Genomic DNA, 22,991 nt, shown 5'->3' on the forward strand with positions numbered 1-22,991 from the left:
GCGTCTATCACCGGTAAGCCTAGTTATGGGTGGTCACCTAAGGTGTATGTTATCAATAATAATTTATAGTTCACTAATAGGCACCGAAATTAATGCCTTATCTCTTATTTATATACAGAGAATAGGTGCTAGGTCTCTTAATTACCCGCAGAAACGGGAGTTATGTAGAGATTAGCTGGTGAATATAGTAGCTGTAATATCGACACTGTATGTCAGTGTTAATACGGCCAATATGTGGTTGACGTATATCCAGTGATTGTCTGGCAGGTGGGTGGTTAACTTATATCCAAGTGTGTGGCGAGTGATAGTCTGCCTGAAAAACTGTGTACCATAATTTATGGTCCTGATATATATCGACAAGGCAGGTCGTCACTTGTAGGGATGTCGACTTCCAAACAAATATATATTATTGGGCTGGTGATTATTGTAGTGCGCTATATAAGTATGCGCCTGTCACCATTAGGTCTAGTTTGGAGTGACAACCTAAGGTGTGGTCAGTCAGTGATAATTTGACTAAGAACACCTTTAGTAGTCGCAAAAGGTTAACACAGTTTTCCAATTCTCTCAATTACCCGGAAACCGGGAAAAGTCTAGAGACTGTTAGTAACAATATTATAATGATCACTCATGGGGATGAGACAAGTTTCATCTCTGCAGAGTAGGATTAATCTGGTAGTCAGGTGTTCATAGACATAATGGGTGTAAGGTCGACACTTAGTGTCAGCAGCTTAATGGCAGACAAAAAAGCTTTTATTTCACAATGGATAAAGCACACTTAGTCCTGTATACCGTTAAAAATAGTGTATTCGGTACAGGATCGATTGAAGAGCAGTATAAGTATGACATATGCACCATAAACTGAGCTGTCACCGCAGGTAATGCAGTCTACCTCAAATGACAGAGTCACTGTAAGGGTTAATTGGTGTTTAAGTAATGGTCTACCCAAGTAATATGGAGGAGATAACCCCAAAAAACCCTGAAACCGGGTAATGGGAGTATAATGTTATACTGCCCCAAAGACGAGTAGCGATTGTCGGAGGGGTGGGAAGCAATTTCCTGCAGATATGCCTCTGTCAGTTAATGCCTAGTGACTCAAAGGTAGCTGCCGCTGCACAGTGACACGCGTGAGGCTGTCCTCACACTGTCTGTCAGTGCGCATCTAATAGGGATTCCTGTAATAAAAACATCAATCAAAATACATCCTAGTCAATATAGAGATCAGAGAGCGAGACCGCTAGCCTTTCTAGCATAGTTTCTCGATTCTGTCTGAGAGTAGCTTGTCTGAGATCCAGCTCGTTGCTCAGGCTAAATTGGGGAGTAGCATTCATGGATATCTCTGGGTTAAGCATGATTATAATAAAGGGAACCTCAGTTTGGAAAAAACGGGTTGATGGGGTGAAACAAATCAAGACGTTTATAATATTAAAGTCATATGAATATAATATCCGTGCTGAATAGTAAGGAAAGTGAAGTAACTTCACAAACAAATTGGAACACAACAAAGCTTGGGCTATTCGCACAGGATCCTCATCTATGAGAGGCAGAAGGGTGGACCCCCAGTAGGTACAGTGACTATGAGAATGTCAATTGTTATCGGAGGTGTGCTACCACTGGACATAAAGAATTGGAGCATATACAGTGAAAGAAGAGTATGTCCGTGTGTGATGCACCTGTTGAAACTCACACGAATAAAAAATAACTTTTATTTGTCATTTAAAGAAAGCGAAATATAAAAAAACACATACAACAAATACACTGTGTTAAAAAGCGGTGGCTCTCTGATCCACTAAACGGTATGGCTATACCAATTCAAATACAGGAATAGTGGGCCGTGATATCCTTATAATGTAATAAAGTAACACAGTGTAATGTCACTGATCAGTTGGCCACGATCCCTAAATAGAAGCGCACTAATTGGTGATCCTAAATATAATAGGACGTGTTCTTGGACAGATGGTGTTAAAGGTCTTCAGTGAATGGTGCATTGGGGTCTGCCTTGACTGCTGTCAACCACAATAAGTCAACCTGATATTTACATACATGTCGTGGTTTATAAGGGTATATCCTCCCGAATAGATATATAGGCTGGTGATAATCACAGTGCGCTAGGTCTAAGAGCGCCTATCACTATTGAGCCCAATTCGGGGTGACTCCTGTATACCTCAATATCTGATCCCCACATGTGCCGATACAGATGTCACCTAAGGTAAATCCCTTCCAAAACAAATATAAAGGCTGGTGATGCGCACTAAAAATGCGGGCGTCTATCACCGGTAAGCCTAGTTATGGGTGGTCACCTAAGGTGTATGTTATCAATAATAATTTATAGTTCCTATTATATTTAGGATCACCAATTAGTGCGCTTCTATTTAGGGATCGTGGCCAACTGATCAGTGACATTACACTGTGTTACTTTATTACATTATAAGGATATCACGGCCCACTATTCCTGTATTTGAATTGGTATAGCCATACCGTTTAGTGGATCAGAGAGCCACCGCTTTTTAACACAGTGTATTTGTTGTATGTGTTTTTTTATATTTCGCTTTCTTTAAATGACAAATAAAAGTTATTTTTTATTCGTGTGAGTTTCAACAGGTGCATCACACACGGACATACTCTTCTTTCACTGTATATGCTCCAATTCTTTATGTCCAGTGGTAGCACACCTCCGATAACAATTGACATTCTCATAGTCACTGTACCTACTGGGGGTCCACCCTTCTGCCTCTCATAGATGAGGATCCTGTGCGAATAGCCCAAGCTTTGTTGTGTTCCAATTTGTTTGTGAAGTTACTTCACTTTCCTTACTATTCAGCACGGATATTATATTCATATGACTTTAATATTATAAACGTCTTGATTTGTTTCACCCCATCAACCCGTTTTTTCCAAACTGAGGTTCCCTTTATTATAATCATGCTTAACCCAGAGATATCCATGAATGCTACTCCCCAATTTAGCCTGAGCAACGAGCTGGATCTCAGACAAGCTACTCTCAGACAGAATCGAGAAACTATGCTAGAAAGGCTAGCGGTCTCGCTCTCTGATCTCTATATTGACTAGGATGTATTTTGATTGATGTTTTTATTACAGGAATCCCTATTAGATGCGCACTGACAGACAGTGTGAGGACAGCCTCACGCGTGTCACTGTGCAGCGGCAGCTACCTTTGAGTCACTAGGCATTAACTGACAGAGGCATATCTGCAGGAAATTGCTTCCCACCCCTCCGACAATCGCTACTCGTCTTTGGGGCAGTATAACATTATACTCCCATTACCCGGTTTCAGGGTTTTTTGGGGTTATCTCCTCCATATTACTTGGGTAGACCATTACTTAAACACCAATTAACCCTTACAGTGACTCTGTCATTTGAGGTAGACTGCATTACCTGCGGTGACAGCTCAGTTTATGGTGCATATGTCATACTTATACTGCTCTTCAATCGATCCTGTACCGAATACACTATTTTTAACGGTATACAGGACTAAGTGTGCTTTATCCATTGTGAAATAAAAGCTTTTTTGTCTGCCATTAAGCTGCTGACACTAAGTGTCGACCTTACACCCATTATGTCTATGAACACCTGACTACCAGATTAATCCTACTCTGCAGAGATGAAACTTGTCTCATCCCCATGAGTGATCATTATAATATTGTTACTAACAGTCTCTAGACTTTTCCCGGTTTCCGGGTAATTGAGAGAATTGGAAAACTGTGTTAACCTTTTGCGACTACTAAAGGTGTTCTTAGTCAAATTATCACTGACTGACCACACCTTAGGTTGTCACTCCAAACTAGACCTAATGGTGACAGGCGCATACTTATATAGCGCACTACAATAATCACCAGCCCAATAATATATATTTGTTTGGAAGTCGACATCCCTACAAGTGACGACCTGCCTTGTCGATATATATCAGGACCATAAATTATGGTACACAGTTTTTCAGGCAGACTATCACTCGCCACACACTTGGATATAAGTTAACCACCCACCTGCCAGACAATCACTGGATATACGTCAACCACATATTGGCCGTATTAACACTGACATACAGTGTCGATATTACAGCTACTATATTCACCAGCTAATCTCTACATAACTCCCGTTTCTGCGGGTAATTAAGAGACCTAGCACCTATTCTCTGTATATAAATAAGAGATAAGGCATTAATTTCGGTGCCTATTAGTGAACTATAAATTATTATTGATAACATACACCTTAGGTGACCACCCATAACTAGGCTTACCGGTGATAGACGCCCGCATTTTTAGTGCGCATCACCAGCCTTTATATTTGTTTTGGAAGGGATTTACCTTAGGTGACATCTGTATCGGCACATGTGGGGATCAGATATTGAGGTATACAGGAGTCACCCCGAATTGGGCTCAATAGTGATAGGCGCTCTTAGACCTAGCGCACTGTGATTATCACCAGCCTATATATCTATTCGGGAGGATATACCCTTATAAACCACGACATGTATGTAAATATCAGGTTGACTTATTGTGGTTAACAGCAGTCAAGGCAGACCCCAATGCACCATTCACTGAAGACCTTTAACACCATCTGTCCAAGAACACGTCCTATTATATTTAGGATCACCAATTAGTGCGCTTCTATTTAGGGATCGTGGCCAACTGATCAGTGACATTACACTGTGTTACTTTATTACATTATAAGGATATCACGGCCCACTATTCCTGTATTTGAATTGGTATAGCCATACCGTTTAGTGGATCAGAGAGCCACCGCTTTTTAACACAGTGTATTTGTTGTATGTGTTTTTTTATATTTCGCTTTCTTTAAATGACAAATAAAAGTTATTTTTTATTCGTGTGAGTTTCAACAGGTGCATCACACACGGACATACTCTTCTTTCACTGTATATGCTCCAATTCTTTATGTCCAGTGGTAGCACACCTCCGATAACAATTGACATTCTCATAGTCACTGTACCTACTGGGGGTCCACCCTTCTGCCTCTCATAGATGAGGATCCTGTGCGAATAGCCCAAGCTTTGTTGTATACCCTTGTCGCAGCAGACCTTTTCTCCAACACTGTGCTCCCTGACAAGTCTTGCTAAGTTAGCTGTAGCTTTAAACTGTGACCACAACCCACAGAGGAATCGTAGCTCCTCTCTTCCTCTTTCTGGGTTCTGTGGTCCTCCTGATGGAGCACAATGCTCTCTGGCTCTCTCTCCCTTACTGACGTACACATCTTGTTACAACCAAGTAGCAGAGCCTTTCTCTCAGATCTCATAGTTACATTAGTCCCTCAGTGGCTTGCATTATTGGTCATCACACTATCAAGAGGGAAGTGGGATATAGTGGACTTGAAAAATGAGGAATTTAACCCAAAGTGAATGTATAACTTAAACTGATGAGAGTCAATAAAACAGGAGCTTTTTTTTACAGGGCACTGGAGTGGACGGTTATAGTATACGGGGTTCAGCAATGATTAGGTCAACACCCTAAAATGGTTTGTTCAACATTGTCAGAAGGTCAACATAAGCTTAAGGTCGACATGGATATGGTTGACTTAACACACAAAAGGTCAACACACGTTTTTAACTTTTTTTGTATCTATTATCTTTTCACTCTATGCTCACTTGGATAGTAAAGTATGAACCAAGTCGGTCTACACAAAAAAAAACATAAAAAACTTGTAAAGTCGTTGTCAACCTTAAGCTTGTGTCGACCTTCTGTCGATGTCGACCATTTCCAGGTGTCGACCTAGTCACTGTTGACCATTAATGGTACTAACTCAGTGGTCAGCGAACTCGGTCCTCATTACCTTCACACAGTGCATGTTTTGCAGGTCTCCTCACAGAATCACAAGTGAAATAATTAACTCCACCTGCACACCTTATAAAATGTGTCTGTGAGTAATTATTACACCTGTGCACCTGCTGGGTTACCAGCAAAACAAGCACTGTGTGGGGTAATGAGGACCGAGTTCCCTGTCCACTGTTCTAACTAGTAACTGTCCACCTAGATATTGTCGACACAAGGACCGTATAGCAGAGTGCACATAGACATATTCTAAATTCTACTACACTAAAGAGGAAGTTCCATGCCTTGCACATCACTTGATACATGGCAGACAATTGCACAGTTGTACACTTTTTACTAGTTTGGTGAATTAAGTGCCTAGCTAATGGTGTCCACACATGTTGCGATATGGCGGCCACCGTTATCGGCTAGAAATTGGCAGCCGCCGAGACCCGTCAGGAAGGGAGAGATGGGGGGTAGGTTAATGGAGCTTATCGAAGCAGAAATAGACTTGCCTGCACAGCGCGTGGCATAGGGATCTAATCTGGATCGAATGCGGCTGTACATGTATGTGATTCAGGGTCACTTTCTATTCGATTTGGACTAAAATCCAAGCATACAGTAGATGTAATAATGATGTTTATGATGTTATGCAGACATATACCAGGGTTGCCGACCCTCCCGGAATTTGCGGGAGTCTCCCGAAAATCGGGTCCTTCCTCCCGGCCCCCGGAAGGGTGGGCAACCCTCCCGGAATCAGGGGGACCCCCACTGAGCCCCCCGATCGCGGCATTTATATGCCGCAATCCGCGGGTCTCAGGGGAGGGGGCGGAGCTAAAACGGCACAATCGTGACTTTTTAGCCCCGCCCCATCCATGGATAACTGTAATTTCGGCTATTTCTTGTAATGGGGGCGGGGCTTAATGACGTCACATTTAAGCCCCGCCCCCAAAACGAGTAATGCAAGATTCCTCTCCGGGCTTCTCCCGGAGAGGATTTTTTCAAAGTCGGCAACTCTGACATATACACAAGTGCAGACTAATGTCTTATTAACAAAATATTGGAAGTCACATTTATCATTAAAAAAGGAAGTGAAGTACAAGTACTGTAACTGTATTTACTGCAGCTGCTCTTGTGAAAACAATAATTGAATAAAGTCAATATATAGGTGACACTTGATAAAAGTTATATGAACACTGCTAGATAGGTGTATCTGCGTACCTATTAATGTCTGATGGAGTCACAATTACATTACCTCTTTACTGTGCTTTGTCTATACTTAATTTGGTCTTTCATTAAACACCAGCGATGCCACAATATTTAACCAACAATCCTACAGTCCATCCTGTTTTTTAGAATAATTACACCAGAACATTGCTCTAGAACTATAAAAATCCAAAATACTGGGCCTTATTTTGGTTCATTCTTTCTGACAAAATCCTTCTTAGATGGACAAAACCATGTGCACTGCAGGGGGGCAGATGTAACATGTGCAGAGAGAATTAGATTTGGGGGAGTTATTTTGTTTCTGTGCAGGGAAAAAAAACCTGACTGCTTTATTTGTACACTGCAATATAGATCTCACTGATGTAAAACCCCCAACCAAATCTAATTCTCTCTGCACATGTTACATCTGCCCCACCTGCAGTGCACATGGTTTTACCCATCTAAGAAGGATTTTGTCAGAAAGAATGAACCAAAATAAGGCCCACTGTTACTAATATACATTTCTTGCGTTGCTTTTACTGCTTTTCAAAAGATACAGTATTTAATATGGAAAGTATGGTAACTGGAGAAGAACAATTTTTAGTTTGTATAGTGTGCCCCCTTGTGGAATATAATGGAAATCTCTTTATTTCTGTTACGCTTGCTCTTTGTAGAGGCATTTTTTTTTTCTTGCTGATTAGTTGAAGGGCTCGCATTATGCATCACCATATATTCTGTTTTTATTTTGTGTTCCTGCCAGGACAAAGTATGTTTTTTTTGTATTCATATTTTGTTGTTTGATGGCTGATATTTATTTGCAAGTGCTATGTTGTTATTCTCTGGTAAACTACAGTACATGAACAGGTGTGTTAATTTTCTAGCTGCTTACTGGAAATACATCCTACTGGAATGTGTGTAACTAAACATTTGACCAATGTTATTGATTTTCTTACTGTAATAGTCCATACACACTGGGCGACTATGCCCAGCGTGTATGTATAGCGATGACCGTATTCATCGCTGGGGGGAAAGCTGGTCAGTGCATGCACTCTGAGCAGCTTTCCCCCTGCCCAGCGCCGTCAGTGGGGAGAGGACGGCTTTGCATAGTGTAGTGCTATGCAAAGCTGTCCTCAAAGCTGCTCATCTGCTGGTAATACCAGCAGATGAGCGGCTTTCCCGGTGATGATGCGGGAGCGCGCAGCAGCGCTCACCGCTCATCGCTGGGGCATACACACTGTTTTGAGCGACTTTCAGCTCAAAGGGCCAGATGTATCAAGCTTCAAAAGTGATAAAATGGAGAGTGATAAACAACCAGCCAATCAGCTCCTACCTGTTATTTTTCAAACCCAGCCTGTGACATGGCAAGTAGGAATTGATTGGCTGGCTGTTTATCACTCGACTCCATTTTATCACTTTTGAAGCTTGATACATCTGGCCCTAAAGTCACCGAAATTTGTATGGGCCTTGCAACTTTTTCCAAAGCATATTGTGATCTCAGAACCACTTGGCAATTAACTAGCAAGATGTTATGTATTCAGTGTGGAGCATAGACACAGATATTCTGAAGCTGGGTACACACTATGCAATATTATAGAATATAAACAGTTATGAAAACTGGACGGCCATGTCACTTACTGTAGTTATATAGTTGATGAGGTTGAAGAAGTCACTAAATTCAATCTACTGTATATTGGATCTCCTGCAGTCTGTCTTTTATATATGTAAATGACCCTAATGAAGCAACCATAAATCTGTTTTAGGGCCAGATGTATCAAGCTTCAAAAGTGAAAAAATGGAGAGTGATAAACAGCCAGCCAATCAGCTCCCACCTGCCATGTCACAGGCTGGGTTTGAAAAACAACAGACAGGAGCTGATTGGCTGGCTGTTTATCACTCTTCATTTTATCACTTTTTGAAGCTTGATACATCTGGCCCTAATCCAGAAATCGCTCATTACCCAAGATGGCAGTCCTATTTCTCTCTAGGGGCCCGATGTATCAAGCTTTAAAATGTGATAAAATGAAGAGTGATAAACAGTCAGCCAATCATCTTCTTACTGCCATGTTACAGGCTGGTTTTGAAAGATGACCGATAGGAGCTGATTGGCTGGTTGTTTATCACTCTCCACTTTTTAAATCTTGATACAGTACATCTGGCACTCAGTCCACTATAACCCTGGATGCTCTTTTCCGCTAACAAAATTGTCTAACCCTTTCTTAAACGAGTCTGTCATCACAACTTTCTCTGGCAGTGTATTCCACATCTTAACTGTGTTTACTGTAAAGAAACCCTTCCTTTGCTGGTTGGGAAAAGTCCTATCCTCTAACCTTAGGGGGTGACCGTGAGTCCTGTGTCTAGTTCTTGGTGTATAATGTTCCCCTGAAGGTTGACCCTTATGTATTTGTACTGTGTATAGTAATCCTACAGTATATCCTTTTTCACATCATGCAAGTGCACATTCCATAAAACTGTCCCGATAGCAATAAATGAAGCCTTAGTGCTCTGGACCAGCGTTTATCAAATATTGCTCCATTATCCCCCAAATATTTTTTTAATAAATGCCAGTAGTGATAAGGTGCCCATACACAGTGCGATGCGATGCACTCTCCCGTGCACATCCCATCGCAAAGTTCAAAAAGTACAGTATGTGCTGCACATACTTTTTTAACTAGCTTCAGATTGCATTTTATGCAATGACCGGTATTCAATGCGGCCGGCGAGGGGGTTAAACAGCGAGGATTGCAGAAAACCAGCGATCCTCGCTGTTTAACCCCTGTGCCGGCTGCTCGCTCTATTCAATGTTCTGGGGAAATCTTCGCCATCACAGGACGGCAAGAATTCCCCAAAACAGCGAGACCCGCGGCTAATGCAGAAAACTCGCTGTATTTAGCCACGAGTCTCGCTGCTTCTGGAGCGAGGGGGGATTGGCGTATGAGGGGGGGGGGGGGGGTGCGTTGAATACTGACAGGGTGAGTGGTGACAGCGAGCAGGAAGCCCTGCTCGCTGTCACCGCTCGCCCACAGCATTGAATACTTGCCAATGCGATGTAGTCCAAAACGCATCCAATTATTGTGCCGTGTATGGGCACCTATAGGTTTATAAAATTGTTATTGACACTTTTTTTTATACTATATAGGCTCATAACAAAGATACAATGAATAGTGTAATATTGAATAACAATTTTGGTAATGAATTATGTGCTTTGTAAGAGGGCTTTGGTATAAAAAAAAATCACTATAAAAAATAATATCCGGAACTGAGTTTCTTTATTATGATTACCTGGATACCTAACAGACAATGATGGGTATTCAATTCGGAATTTCTACTGTCAGAATGCTCTGACAGTCAAAATCCTAGGTCGTTTTCGCTTCATTCGACTAGAACTCGACAGCCAGGATTGAATGTTATGGCCATCAAGTGTCGGAAAGTCTGAGCATTGGTGAAAATGCAGCCATTTTGTCGAAAAAAAGAATTCTGACAATACAGACGCTTCTCTGTAAGGAGATGGGTCTGTAGCAGGCGAGTCCCGTTTGGGATTAAATACCTTAACTGACAATATTTCCACTGTTATTGGCAGACTTTGAATACCCCCCCAATGTATAGGTTGGCACTTAATAGGTTGATACCAAATTATTTAAATGCGCAAGGTCGACATTGACAAAAGGTCAACTAAAGCGAAATGTAGACATGACACTGGTTTATACCTAAAGTTTTTCATGATTTTTTCCATTTTTTGGGGACCTCTTTAGACTTTACATAGGCCAGTGGTTCCCAAACTTGTGGTATCTCAGGACACTTGCAAGGGTGCCTTGGATGTGCAGTCCAGGACAAATTCAAATGGTACTGTATATGGTCAATATAATAGACAAAACCAGTATTTGTGACTGCCAATCATAACATATTTGGGCAAACAGAAGCAAATAGTGTCCCTGACCATATACCTGAACCTAAGGATGACATATAAACCAAATTAACTTATTTAAGGCTTTGAGTGCCAAGTGAATTTGTCAAAATACGTATTAAAATTGCCAAGCTTGTGATGTTTACCTTATATAGGAAATAAAAACCATCTTTTGCACAACATTTTTTATTTGAATTTATATAAAAAAGACACTGGCATTTTTAACGGATATTTTGAACATCTCTCACAGAGATGTTGGCACTCAAAGGGTTAAAAAAAATCGAACATTTCTGAATAAGGTGCCGTGATTAAAAAGTTTGGGAACCACTGACCCTAGCCTCTGATTGAAAACATTATAGTGTGCCGAGGGCATCAGATGCAGAACGAGGCACCTGGCTGAAGCATGGCGAGCAAAGTAGTACACTCTTTGGGGATCCAGATGCACAGGTGTGGACATTAATACAAAAAAGTTATAACGCATGTCGACCTTTTGTCACTGTCCACCTATTGACTTAAACATTGTCTGTGATATGATCGATACCCCTTTATTATGTAACAGTGTTCCAAAACAAAGTACTGTAAATGGACTTTTTGAAGTAGTTATTACGTTACCTAATTGTGGCTGTTTTTGTTATACTGTGAAATTAATTGTATTCAAATTGTTATTTGTAGAACACAAGTTGACTACTTTTAAAAGGAATACGTTTTATTCAGTTTAAAAGGCATAAATTATTTATTTATTTTAGAACGATATACCTCAAGGATTTATACGGGTTCAAGCTCCTCAGTTTTCCAAAGTCTCCATGGCGGTGCAGCTAACGGAAGATTTAAAAGCTGGAGACATCCTAGCACGCTTTCTCAATCAAGAGAGGTATTTTCTACTGCAAAATAATGCTGTTCTTTTATAGTTTCTTAGAAATAGGGTCTGTGTAATATATATGTATTTCCATTTCAGTGTGTAAATGTTACAGTTAGAAACTAAAACTTAGATCAGGGTTGCTTACCCTCCCGGAATGGCCCGGAGGCTACCGAAAATCGGGTATTTATTTGTGCATGAAATAGGTTTAAATCATGAAACAAAGTTTGTGTACTATCTCAGGCACTTGAATGCCAAGCAATCATGTCCTTGCACATTATTAGTGCCAGTTACAGGTTATTTCCCAGTAGTGCCAGTTAAAAAATAAAAGTACATTTTGGAGACTATGGTTTTCGGAATAATTTGGACAACGGATAAGGGATACTCAACCTGTACTTACACATTTTGTTTTATTTTTATTACTTGATTGGATAGTAGCAAATTCAAGAGTTTTACAAATTTCTAAACAAAGTCTCGAACATTTGTGCTGCTTTAAGTCATGTTATTGCTTAAATTTTTCTTTTAAATTCTTAAAATATGCTTTTACATTGCAGAATTTGTGAATACCATCATTAGCAAAAATAAAAATGAAGTCCATTCTCATGACCAAATAACACTAACTACTGTAATGTGCACTCATTTCACTATTTGTATATTCTAGAAATCTGTTTCTTAGCAACAGTTACATTTATGCACATCTTTACGGTTTCAGATCTGTGGTCAGAATGTTTCTTATACAACAATTTTTGAGCTTACATAAATATTCTGTCTGTGCAGAATTGGGCTCAGCAGCAAGAAAATAGTGAATTGCATGAATAAATAACACATTTTTACCTCAGTATTGTTTTCATGTTCTACAATAATGTTCTCCCATGTAGAAGATACCTTTAACCAAGGGCACTAATGAATTACAAAGATGATGTGGCTGAATGACTAAAATTTGTATTTTACCTGGTTTAAATTAGTCACATGTGCTGTCACTGTCAGGAGCCACATTTAATTTAATTTACTGCAGTTCTTACCTGTTTTTCCTCTCTAGCTGTAACAAAACTACACATCCCAGCATTCCCTGCCACAGTTTTAGCATTTCCCAATAGCTAAACTGTGGTAGGGCATGCTGGAAGAGCCACAGTTTGGGCTGAGCTGCTCATGCAGTTGGCCTGTCCTCTGGTGGGGATCACTAACCCCTATCACATTTAGGGCTAATCTCCTGGCCTGATGACATACCAACACAAACTAAAACAGTATACTGTATATTATCCAGTCTCCCACAATGCAATAATATTTGTCACTGCACCAAGAGGAAGGCCCCATATTATTGGCTAAGAATGAAAAAGATATGCTAGAGGCTCTATGGCAAGAGAAAATACTACCAGGAAGAAAGGGAACCCTTTCCTAGTATGCCTCTTCAAAGAAAATCATTCCGTTGTAAAACCATTAATGCCAAAGTGCATCACAGGAGCATCATCTAAAAGTTGAAAAGTTTAAAACAGACTAATCACCTCTAATAGATGCAACCATTCCATCAATTTAAAAGCCTTGACAGCATCCATGTAGATGACTGCTGTCCCCTTCTCAGCAAGTATGAATATGCTAAATATCTGCCATACCTGTAGGTTTATTATTGTAAACTTACCCAACATAATTGTGATTGTCAGGATTTACTATATGAGTAAGTATAGAATTTTAGCAAGCAAGCTCACCTCAGTAGTAAAAAGAATATTAGGAGTCAACAACCAAGTGGTACCTACCCGACTTTGGAGGACTAACTATAGGGGTTTCAGACCTAGAAGAAGGCAACAACCTACCCCATGAAACTCCTGATTTTATTAAAGGGGTTTCGAAAAATAATAGAGCTGCATCTAATAGGCAATTAAATACAACCCTATCTGAATAATCACCCAATTCAGGGGCTGTATATGTAACAAATTAAGTATAAAGTTCCATGGAATTGGAAAGGAATCTATGCATTTTTCAATTTATCTATCAATTTAATAATTTCCCAGAGAACTGTTTGGCAGAAATTGCTTTTTTAGCTAGCTCACAGTGGGGCAGATGTATTAAGCCTTAAAAAGAGATAAATGCAAGGGAGATAAAGGTCCAGCCAATCAGCTCCTTACTGACTTTTTTTCAAACACAGCCTGTGACATGGCAGTTGGCAGGTGATTGGCTGGACGTTTATCTCTCTTTATCATCCTGGCATTTATCTCTTGTTAAGGCTTAATACATCTGCCCCAATGTGCCAGATGGGCAGAATAACTGCCACTGACATCATCCTTATGTAACTTATGTTTGGATTTATCAAAAAGGCCACTCTTGCTTTGCAATCAGTAAGCTTTCCCTGATGCCATCTCTAGAAGACTGAACATAAGCAAATTCTAAATAATGAACATCTGTTCCAACACCACCTCCCATTTTCTATTAAAGATCTGAGTTTAAACAATCCTACTGTATCTATAAATGTTTACTAAAGAAAGAGCTTGGTGGCATCCCAAGCCATCACAGGATAAGAGCTAGCTGAGTTTTGGTCTTCAAATAAATGCAGAGATCAGAAAGAGAGATGGGGAATTGGTCCAAAACACCCGTAAGTAACTAGCCCACATAACATATGTGACTCCTAATTGGATTGACTGTTCAATCAGGTTCCATATTGTTTACACTGAAGGTGTGTGTACACGGTGAGATTCTATCTCATGAACGATTTTGACTATACTATTTTGACTATGTGCTATTTGGCCTATGGCCAAATGCACTGTACACATAGACATGGTCAAAATTGTCTTGCCTGCACAGTCTATAAAAGGGTTTATGTACATACAGTACCTTCCAACTATCCCGAAATGAGTGCTAACCTCCCACATTAAGTTCCCACAGTAAGCATGTATGCTCTGATTTGCAACATACTGTAGAAGTAGGGGTCTCTGTCTCCATGGAATTTAGTATTAACAATTTTTTTCACTTAAAAGATAAAGGGCTAGATGCTCTAAGCTTAAAAAGTGATACAATGGAAAGTGATAACCATTCAACCAATCAGCTCCTGCCTGACATTTTTCAAACACAGTCTGTGACATGGAAGTTAGAAGCTGATTACCTAGCTGTTTATCACTCTCCATTTTATCACTTTTGAAGCTTAGTGCATCTGGTTCAAATACCCACATCCCACTTTGGAGTCGGCTATTGTTGGAAAGTGTAACTTTATGTTTATAGTATTTACAAAAGAGTGATGGGTCGCAACTGAGAATGGTAATGAGAAAAGGTTTGCTAGAGGTCTGTAAAGTAATCTTTTAATATCAATGAATGCATACAAATTATTTGTTAATTTACATTTACAGCTAAAAGATATTTTTTGCATCATAGTTTTCTTATAATCCTTTTTATATTCTCAGCAGCCCATCAAGAGTCTTAAGGAAAGAAGAAGTTAGCTTGTATGAAATTGGAGGAAATATTGGTAAGTATTTGTACAGTATTTTGAGCTTTTTTTCTTATGAAGTACTTGCTGAGAATATTAATATTTGGGCATGCAAATTACTTTGTTTCCTACAGTATAAACCTTCTAAAGCAGTTTTTCCCTTCCATGCCCCTCAAGGGTAAAGGCACACTAACGGACTAGGTTTTAAAAATAGCCATGCTTGAGCCAGGCAATATAATAGGATAGCATCGGCATCCTAGCACTTGGAATACTGGTGGTCAGCCTCGTCCCGACATGCAGAATCCAAAAACTTGCTAGATAAATATGCTAACTCTCCCCCACTACCGCCTAGCCCTCAACTCCTTAGTGCCTATACCTAATCCTCCTGGCTTAACCCTAACCTTCTTAGTGACTGACCTAACAAACACTACCTAACCAGCCCGAGCATACCTGCATTGGGGATGCCGGAAGTTGGGGTCCAGACCATCAAAATCTGTGTTTCAGAATAAAACCGCTGATTACATGTAATCAGCGGTTTTATTACATGTAATCCATTGTTTTATTCTGAAACATAGCTTGAGAGCGTTAGGTATAAAAAGGACCAATTGCATCACACAAGTCAGCTCTCTGACAAAGTCTTATGTTGAAATGTATAGGGCCGTGGCCTGGTGAAATATTTACTATCCTCTGGCTTCCCCTGATGGTCTTGTCTTGCAGTATCCTGGCACTCTGAGTTCCTTCAAGTGCTCAATAAAGCTCCCGGAAAAACACAACAGCACTCCCTGTACTTTAAATAACCATGCCTGTACACACCTGAACACCTACTACCTGTGTACAGGCGTGACTATTTAAAGTCAGGGGAGTGCTTCTGCGTTTGAGGTATTTTGGTGACCAGCCTTACTGGTTGTTCCAGGAGGGCACCCAGGCAGCACTATAAATATTGGTGAGTGGAGAGCCTGTCAAGAGCTATATAATTCCTGAAGATGAAGCATTACATGATTCAAACGAGTGCCCCCTCTACGTACGCTAACTGTGTATATGTATTATACTGTAGAGCAGGCTTTCCCAACCACGGTCCTCAAGGCACACCAACAGTGCAGGTTTTAGTGATATCCAGGCTTCAGCGCAGATGGTTTAATCAGAATCCCTCAGATACTAATTAAGTCACCTGTGCTCAAGCCTGGATATCTACAAAACCTGCACTGTTGGTGTGCCTTGAGGACCGTGGTTGGGAATGCCTGCTGTAGAGTATCCAGACATAATGCACTCATGATCCATTGCCACTGCTGGGGTGCTATTCTAGGTAGATCACTGAAGATGCAATTAGGCTACTGAATATACAGTGTAAGTCTTTTTTAATGACTGTACTCTCCTGTCTTCTTAATAGATAAAATACAGCTTTATAAACTGCATAACAAACAGGTGGTCAACATTTCAGTCATGTTTAATACTTTTGTATAGACAAGAAATGTAGCATCATCTCATTCAAAGCTTTATGATAAGTTGATATGCAAAGCATGGTACAAATAATGTTTCATAACTAACAACAGTCTGCCCCGAAGACAGGTACTGTATATCACCAGAAATCCACTTATTATTAGAAATAACTTATTGGCAGTCTTACAACATCAGTCTGCTTGTAAATCACTTACTATCATTATAGAATAATTCTGTATATTTGTGTGACATTTGGACATTTTTTAACTATTCATTTTGGTTACTCTAGGGGAACGCTGTCTTGAAGATACAACATATATGAAAGATCTTTCTCAACTCAATCCCAATGCTGAATGGGTTATAAAGCCGAAACCCAAAGAATAAAAATGAGCATAATGATCAAAGTGTGCTTAATAATATAGAAGTCCATAAATAATTAATAACATCTCATATATGATAATTGTAATAATTTGTTGCCTGGAATAGCATTTTCTGCTTATTTGGAGCCATATGTTATGTAGGGATAATGGCTAACTTGATATTGCCAATAGTGACATATTTCACTTATCCATTGGTAGTAATTGCCTAAACTCAAACTATTTTGGTTTTCTTAAATATGGCAACTTTTGTATTTTAAAGCATGAATGAAAAAATATCTTTTGAATATTTAAGAGTCCAAAAAGTATATTCAAGTGGTAGCTATTTTTTTCTTAATTGTTTGATCTATGTTGGATAACATTATTTTTTATTAATGTTCATCAATAATAATGGTTTCTAGTTTGAAAATAAAATAATAATGACAAATGACTAGATCTAGTTTGCCTTAAGATAAGTACATGAAGGAACAGAACAGTAAGTATGTAAATATTTTTTGTTTGTATAGAAAAATATTCTTGTCATTTATGTATATATGAGTCTGTTTTATTTCATGGGTGTATAAAATAAGGCATAAACCAAACCTTAATTTGGATTTTTTATTTTACCTTTTGTGATCTTTTTTTTGTAAATATGCCTTATTTCGTACCAGCTTGTAAATGTGTGTTTTACGTGTGCTGGTTTTTGACTACAGAGTGCAGGAAGCATTCATATTGCTCATTATTTCTTAATATGGCTGTTCAAACAAAATAAACCTGATAGCCATAATTCACTTATGTTGAAGAATAAACTGCTAAAAATGTGATTTTACCACCCCTGTCAGCACTACTGCTACTAAAATACATTTTGTATAATGTTAAAAAGCAGATACCATAACACAGGGTTTTGTTTTTACAGTAACATGTTGAATGAGGACATTAATTTTGTATGTTGCAGATGTGTGTTTCCTTTCAATATTTGCTTTTAGTTTGGTTAAATTTTGTTAATCTATTAAGATTTATACATGTACCGTACATGTTTAAGTCAAGGATCTTTCTTAACAGGATCAGCAGGCTCAACTACAGAAGAGGTTGTGTTAATCAACTAATTAAATATGTATACTATAAAGAAAAGAAAAATGACTTGGCTGTCTACATTGAGTCTTAAAACCACAATTCTTTGTCACTAAGGGACAATGAAGAAGAGTTCTTTTTGTGTTGTATTTTATTTTGTCACTTTGTACATAAAATACATACTGCAAAAATTTTTGTTTTCTTTTTTCCACTGCTACTGTATGTACTAACATCACTTCAGTCTATGGTTCTAATACATGGTTGTGTAATAAAAATGTTACAGTACATATCCTTAACCTATTTACACAAAATGACAGATGGTAGATGCTCTGTTCCTGTGTATGTGCCTTTCCATGTTCTGTTTAAAACTCTATGCATAAGAAGAAGTGTACTCCATTTCTACCTTTCCTAAAAATCTTTGTGATGTAACTGCAGGGGAGGGAGAGCACATGGGCCTAATAAGATTCTGCCCTCTCTATAAATATGCGTACACACTGCCTGATATTTAAATGAATGGCCAATATTTCGCTGGTCTGTCAGCCCATGTGTAAAAGCGATATATATCTGTGAACAACGTTGTTCACATACATATCGCTACAGTTGCAATTCACATCCACCCACTACCCATTTACATGCTGCATAAGCTGGTGGTGATTGACAGCTCAAGTTGCGATACCTACAACTGATCGGGCAGTGTGTACAGAGAACACACTGCCGATCCAGCAAGATAGATATCAGCAGGTCAGTTGATCTTCAGATGTATCTATGAGTGTGTAGCCAGCCTTAGAACATATTTAACAACATCTCAGTTTTTCATATATTCAAAGAAATAAAGTGTAATTAGCATTGTATTATTAGAGCCTGTTTATGACTTAATCATTTTTATGTACAGGTTGAGTATCCCTTTTGGGAAATGCTCGGGACCATGAGCATTCCGGATAAGGGAATATTCCGGTTTTTGGAATCGTTTTTTTTAGCCATACTTACCTGCCCCTGGTGGGTCCCCGATGGTCCCTCGGCCTCCATGGAGTCCTCCGGCGTCCACGGCAGGCCACCAGCACCGTCTCCGGCATCTCCAGCGGTCCCAGGAGTGCTTTGCGCAAGTTCCCAGGCGCGCCGGTGACGTCACCGGCGCGCGCACTTGCGCAAAGCACTCCTGGGACCGCTGGAGACGCCGGAGAGGATGCTGAAGGCCTGCTATGGACGCCGGAGGACTTGGTAAGTATTAAAAGAGGGTTAGGGGGGGGAACAAAAAAAAATTTGAATCATTCCAAAAAAACCACGTTTTTTGGAATAATTCGGATACGGGATGCCCGGATACGGGATACCCGACCTGTACTTGGGCGCTGCATAAAATATTAGAAGGCAACAGAAAAGGAGCATTCTTTGGTGAGGGCAATCTTCTACAGTATGTGCAAGGATTATACAGTTTAAACTCATACTTTATCTATTTTGACACATAGGAGGATATTCAATCCTGGGTCACGCCTGTCGGGCTGGGCTGACAGCCATGACCCTGTCCAGTTGTCGGCCGGCTCGATGAAGAATCGGCAGGAGGGATTTAATGTCCGAAAAGGGGGCGTGACAGCAAGATACAGCTGTGGATCGTCGAGCTGCGGCTGGGAGCTCGACAATCCATGGCTGTTCTTGGCAGAACAGGCCTAGCTGCTTCTGAAGTCGGGTTCGTTCTACCGAGATCCCTGTTCAATCACTGTCTACTATTGTAAAGCGCAACGGAATCTGCTGCGCTATATAAGAAACTGTAAATAAATTAAATAAATGCTGTCGGGAAAAGACAGCATTGCATAGGGCCCCGCTGCTATTTCCCCCATCGGGAATAGCAGAGGGAGATTGAATACCCTCCTAAGGCCAATAAACTATTACCTCAATTATATCATTCCATCCAAACTTGCTGTGCATGCAGGATTTTGGGCCTGATTCAGATGTTAGCAAGGCTGCAATTTTTACAAATGGACAAAACCATGCTGCACTGCAGGTGTGGAAAATGTAACATGTACAGAGAGAGTTAGATTTGGGGGAATTTTTTGTTGTTTCTGTGCTGGGTAAATATTCACTGCTTTATTCTTACACTGCAATTTGGATTTCAGTTTGAACTTACCTCATCCAAATATATTTCTCTCTGCACATTACATTACAAATTTCTTTTTTTTACTGACCCATGAAAAGATATTTAAGAAAAAACCCTAAATATGTCAGGGTAGGTAAACATTTTTATTTTGCCTTGATATGTTTAGGGTTTTTCCTTTTTTTTTTTTAATACATGTTTTTTATGTACTGTATTTCTTTTTCTACTCTTATTTTACATATTAAAACAATAAGAGCTGGAAGTTTTAACTTCATAATCCTAACACATACAAGCATGTTCCCGAAATGTAGTCCTTCTTACCTCGTTTGCCTTCTAAGTTTTTGTGCACCTGACTCATGGGAGCACTACTTTTTTCTTTCAAGTTCCCATTATGTTAGTAAATATACTTAAGGTAAAAAAAAATGACCATAAATGAACACATTACATAAATATAATGCAAAGTACCTTCACCAACCTGTACACAATGTCACAGGAGTCTTTAGTGCTAATGTAAATGGAGTCACTACCTCTCTCCTTTTTGTATTTACACTTACTTAGCAGAATAAAATCTATACAATCATAATAGTTGTTTGTGTTCACTTTATCCTATTCTTTTCCTTTTCAGACTTGTTCCAATTATTCTTTTTTTCATAGTTATTTTTCTTATATAAGTGGGAAGTATGGGAACTATGCCACAGCACATTATCTTTCTATATCATTCAACTTTTACATGTGTCCATGGAGAGGCACACAAATAAAACAAAAATACATAGTACTCAACATATATATATAAATAAATACATTCGTCTAAGTCCATAAACCAGAGCATCAGGTTATAGGCTTAAACATTACATCATAAAAGTATCCACAGTATATCTTCGTGGTGACAAAGAAAGCAAAAAGTTGGTCACCCTGTAGTGGGGAAATGTTCAATATTGGATGAACAGACATGCATGACGATGATCGATTGGAAAGATTATCACTGTTTTGGGTGGGAGATTTTTGATGATCCACCCTATAGTCTGGACCTTGCTTCAAGAAATTTTCACCTTTTCCCTAACATACACTCGTGGGTGGAAAGATTTTTTGGAAGTGATGATAAGTTGAAGGTTGCAGTCAACAACTGGACTGGAGACCACGGAGTACAACGAGAGGATTTTATCATTGGGGGAAATTGACTAAGATGTGTATTCTACCTCACATGTGATATTGCTATGGGCAACCAATCAGAATCTACTTCTTATTTATTTATCACCCTCTAGAAGATAGTAGACCGGATTTGATTGGTTGCCCACAGCAACATCACATGTGAAGTAGAATACACATCTTAGTCAATTTCCCCCATAGACTAATCTGTTAAATGACTAAATGAAGAAGGTGGTTATGTGGAGACAGACTAAGGTACTCGTTGTAAAAAACATTAATGACCGGTCTCACTTTTATCTAGCACCTTCTAGAGAATAGTATCTTAAATCTGATTAGTTGCTTTAGGCAACATCACTCGCTTGTTAAAACTCACAATTTTGTAAATTTACACTGATTGTCTTCTTATCCATACAATGGTTACTGTTTTAAAGTTTTGGTCAGAGCACAGTAGGATAGATCTCAGAAGGAGATTCTGCTATCTCCTACTGTGCTCTGACCAATATTGCATATACTAATATCTATGGGGGTTATTCTAGTTCACTCTTTCTGACAAAATCCTTCTTAGATGGACAAAACCATGTGCACTGTGGGTGGGGCAGATGTAACTTGTGCAGAGAGAATTAGATTTGGGTGGGGTTTTTCTTCAAAGGGAGATCTATATTGCAGTGTAAAATCATGCAGTCAGTATTTTCCCTGCACAGAAACAAAATAACTCACCCAAATCGAATTCTATCTGCACATGTTACATCTGCCCCCCCTGCAGCGCACATGGTTTTGTCCATCTAAGAAGGATTTTGTCAGAAAGAATGAACTAGAATAAACCCCTATGTCTGTTATGCAACCCTGACTGTTTATTATATATACAGTCAGGAATTCTCAGGAGGGTATTTAAATAATATTGGAGTAATACGTTAATTCTAAGAATATTATTCGCAAAACTTTAAAACTATATCTAATTGTCAGTAGCTCAAAAGTCACCCAATATTCAGAACGATTGGTGACCTCTCATGCAAGATAGAGCAATTAAGTCTTGAGTGTATGATATAATTCAAACATCACTCATCATTTTTTGGTTTATGTATCTGTCTGTTGTTTTACATGTGTTGTAAGTGCATTTTATTCTTCACTAGAAAAATTTAAAGTTAAGTTTTAAGACAATATTCTGTAAAAGTTGTGCCCCCAAAACCAGAGAGTACTTTTCTTTCTGTCTTGTACTGTTTCACTTACTCTCAGGGGAGCACCTCCACGTTGTCACTATATAGCTGTATTGCAGCACACTACTGTTCATATTGTGGAAACTAACATTGAATTTTGTTTATATACAGCACCACAGATAATAAGTGCTTGCGGCTAGTGCATCGGTATCCCCCCACCAACCCTATCCCCTGTTCAGACATTGCAACTCTGTAATGATGGGCGGAGTAGCTAAAAGGATCAAACACACAAGTGACCAAAGGCTCCATAGCTTATCTGAGAGCATGTAGAACTGAATAGATGTCTATATAGTAAGTTACAGTAATTCACTTAATACAAGTGCTATATTTGTTTTAAAAACAGGACAGGAACAAACAGAGTCTACGGCTATATATATATATATATATATATATATATATATATAGGGACTGGAGAAGAACCGTCACTCAGGACTGACTTTGGCTGCAGGTATCTGGAACTTGCTCCGGTGCCATATGTAGGAAGGCTGCATGCAATACAGCCAGCAAATGTAGGCAGAAGAATACAAAA

The 22,991-nt window shown here is 39.3% G+C and overlaps 1 protein-coding gene across 1 annotated transcript in view; it reads left to right on the top strand.

Annotated features, from left to right (window-relative positions):
* ARHGAP18 (Rho GTPase activating protein 18) overlaps positions 1–17,396 on the top strand; it is a 109,065-nt gene extending 91,669 nt beyond the window's left edge. Inside the window, exons 13-15 of the mRNA XM_083176747.1 lie at positions 11,634–11,758; positions 15,130–15,191; positions 16,879–17,396. Coding sequence (XP_083032873.1) covers positions 11,634–11,758; positions 15,130–15,191; positions 16,879–16,973 — 282 coding nt within the window. The 3' untranslated portion in view covers positions 16,974–17,396. The remainder of the gene's footprint in view (positions 1–11,633; positions 11,759–15,129; positions 15,192–16,878) is intronic.
* The last annotated feature ends 5,595 nt before the right edge of the window (positions 17,397–22,991 follow it).

The sequence above is a fragment of the Crinia signifera genome, chromosome 3 (assembly GCF_055691185.1).
Source record: "Crinia signifera chromosome 3, ASM5569118v1, whole genome shotgun sequence".
In the NCBI taxonomy this organism is placed as follows: Eukaryota; Metazoa; Chordata; class Amphibia; order Anura; family Myobatrachidae; genus Crinia; species Crinia signifera.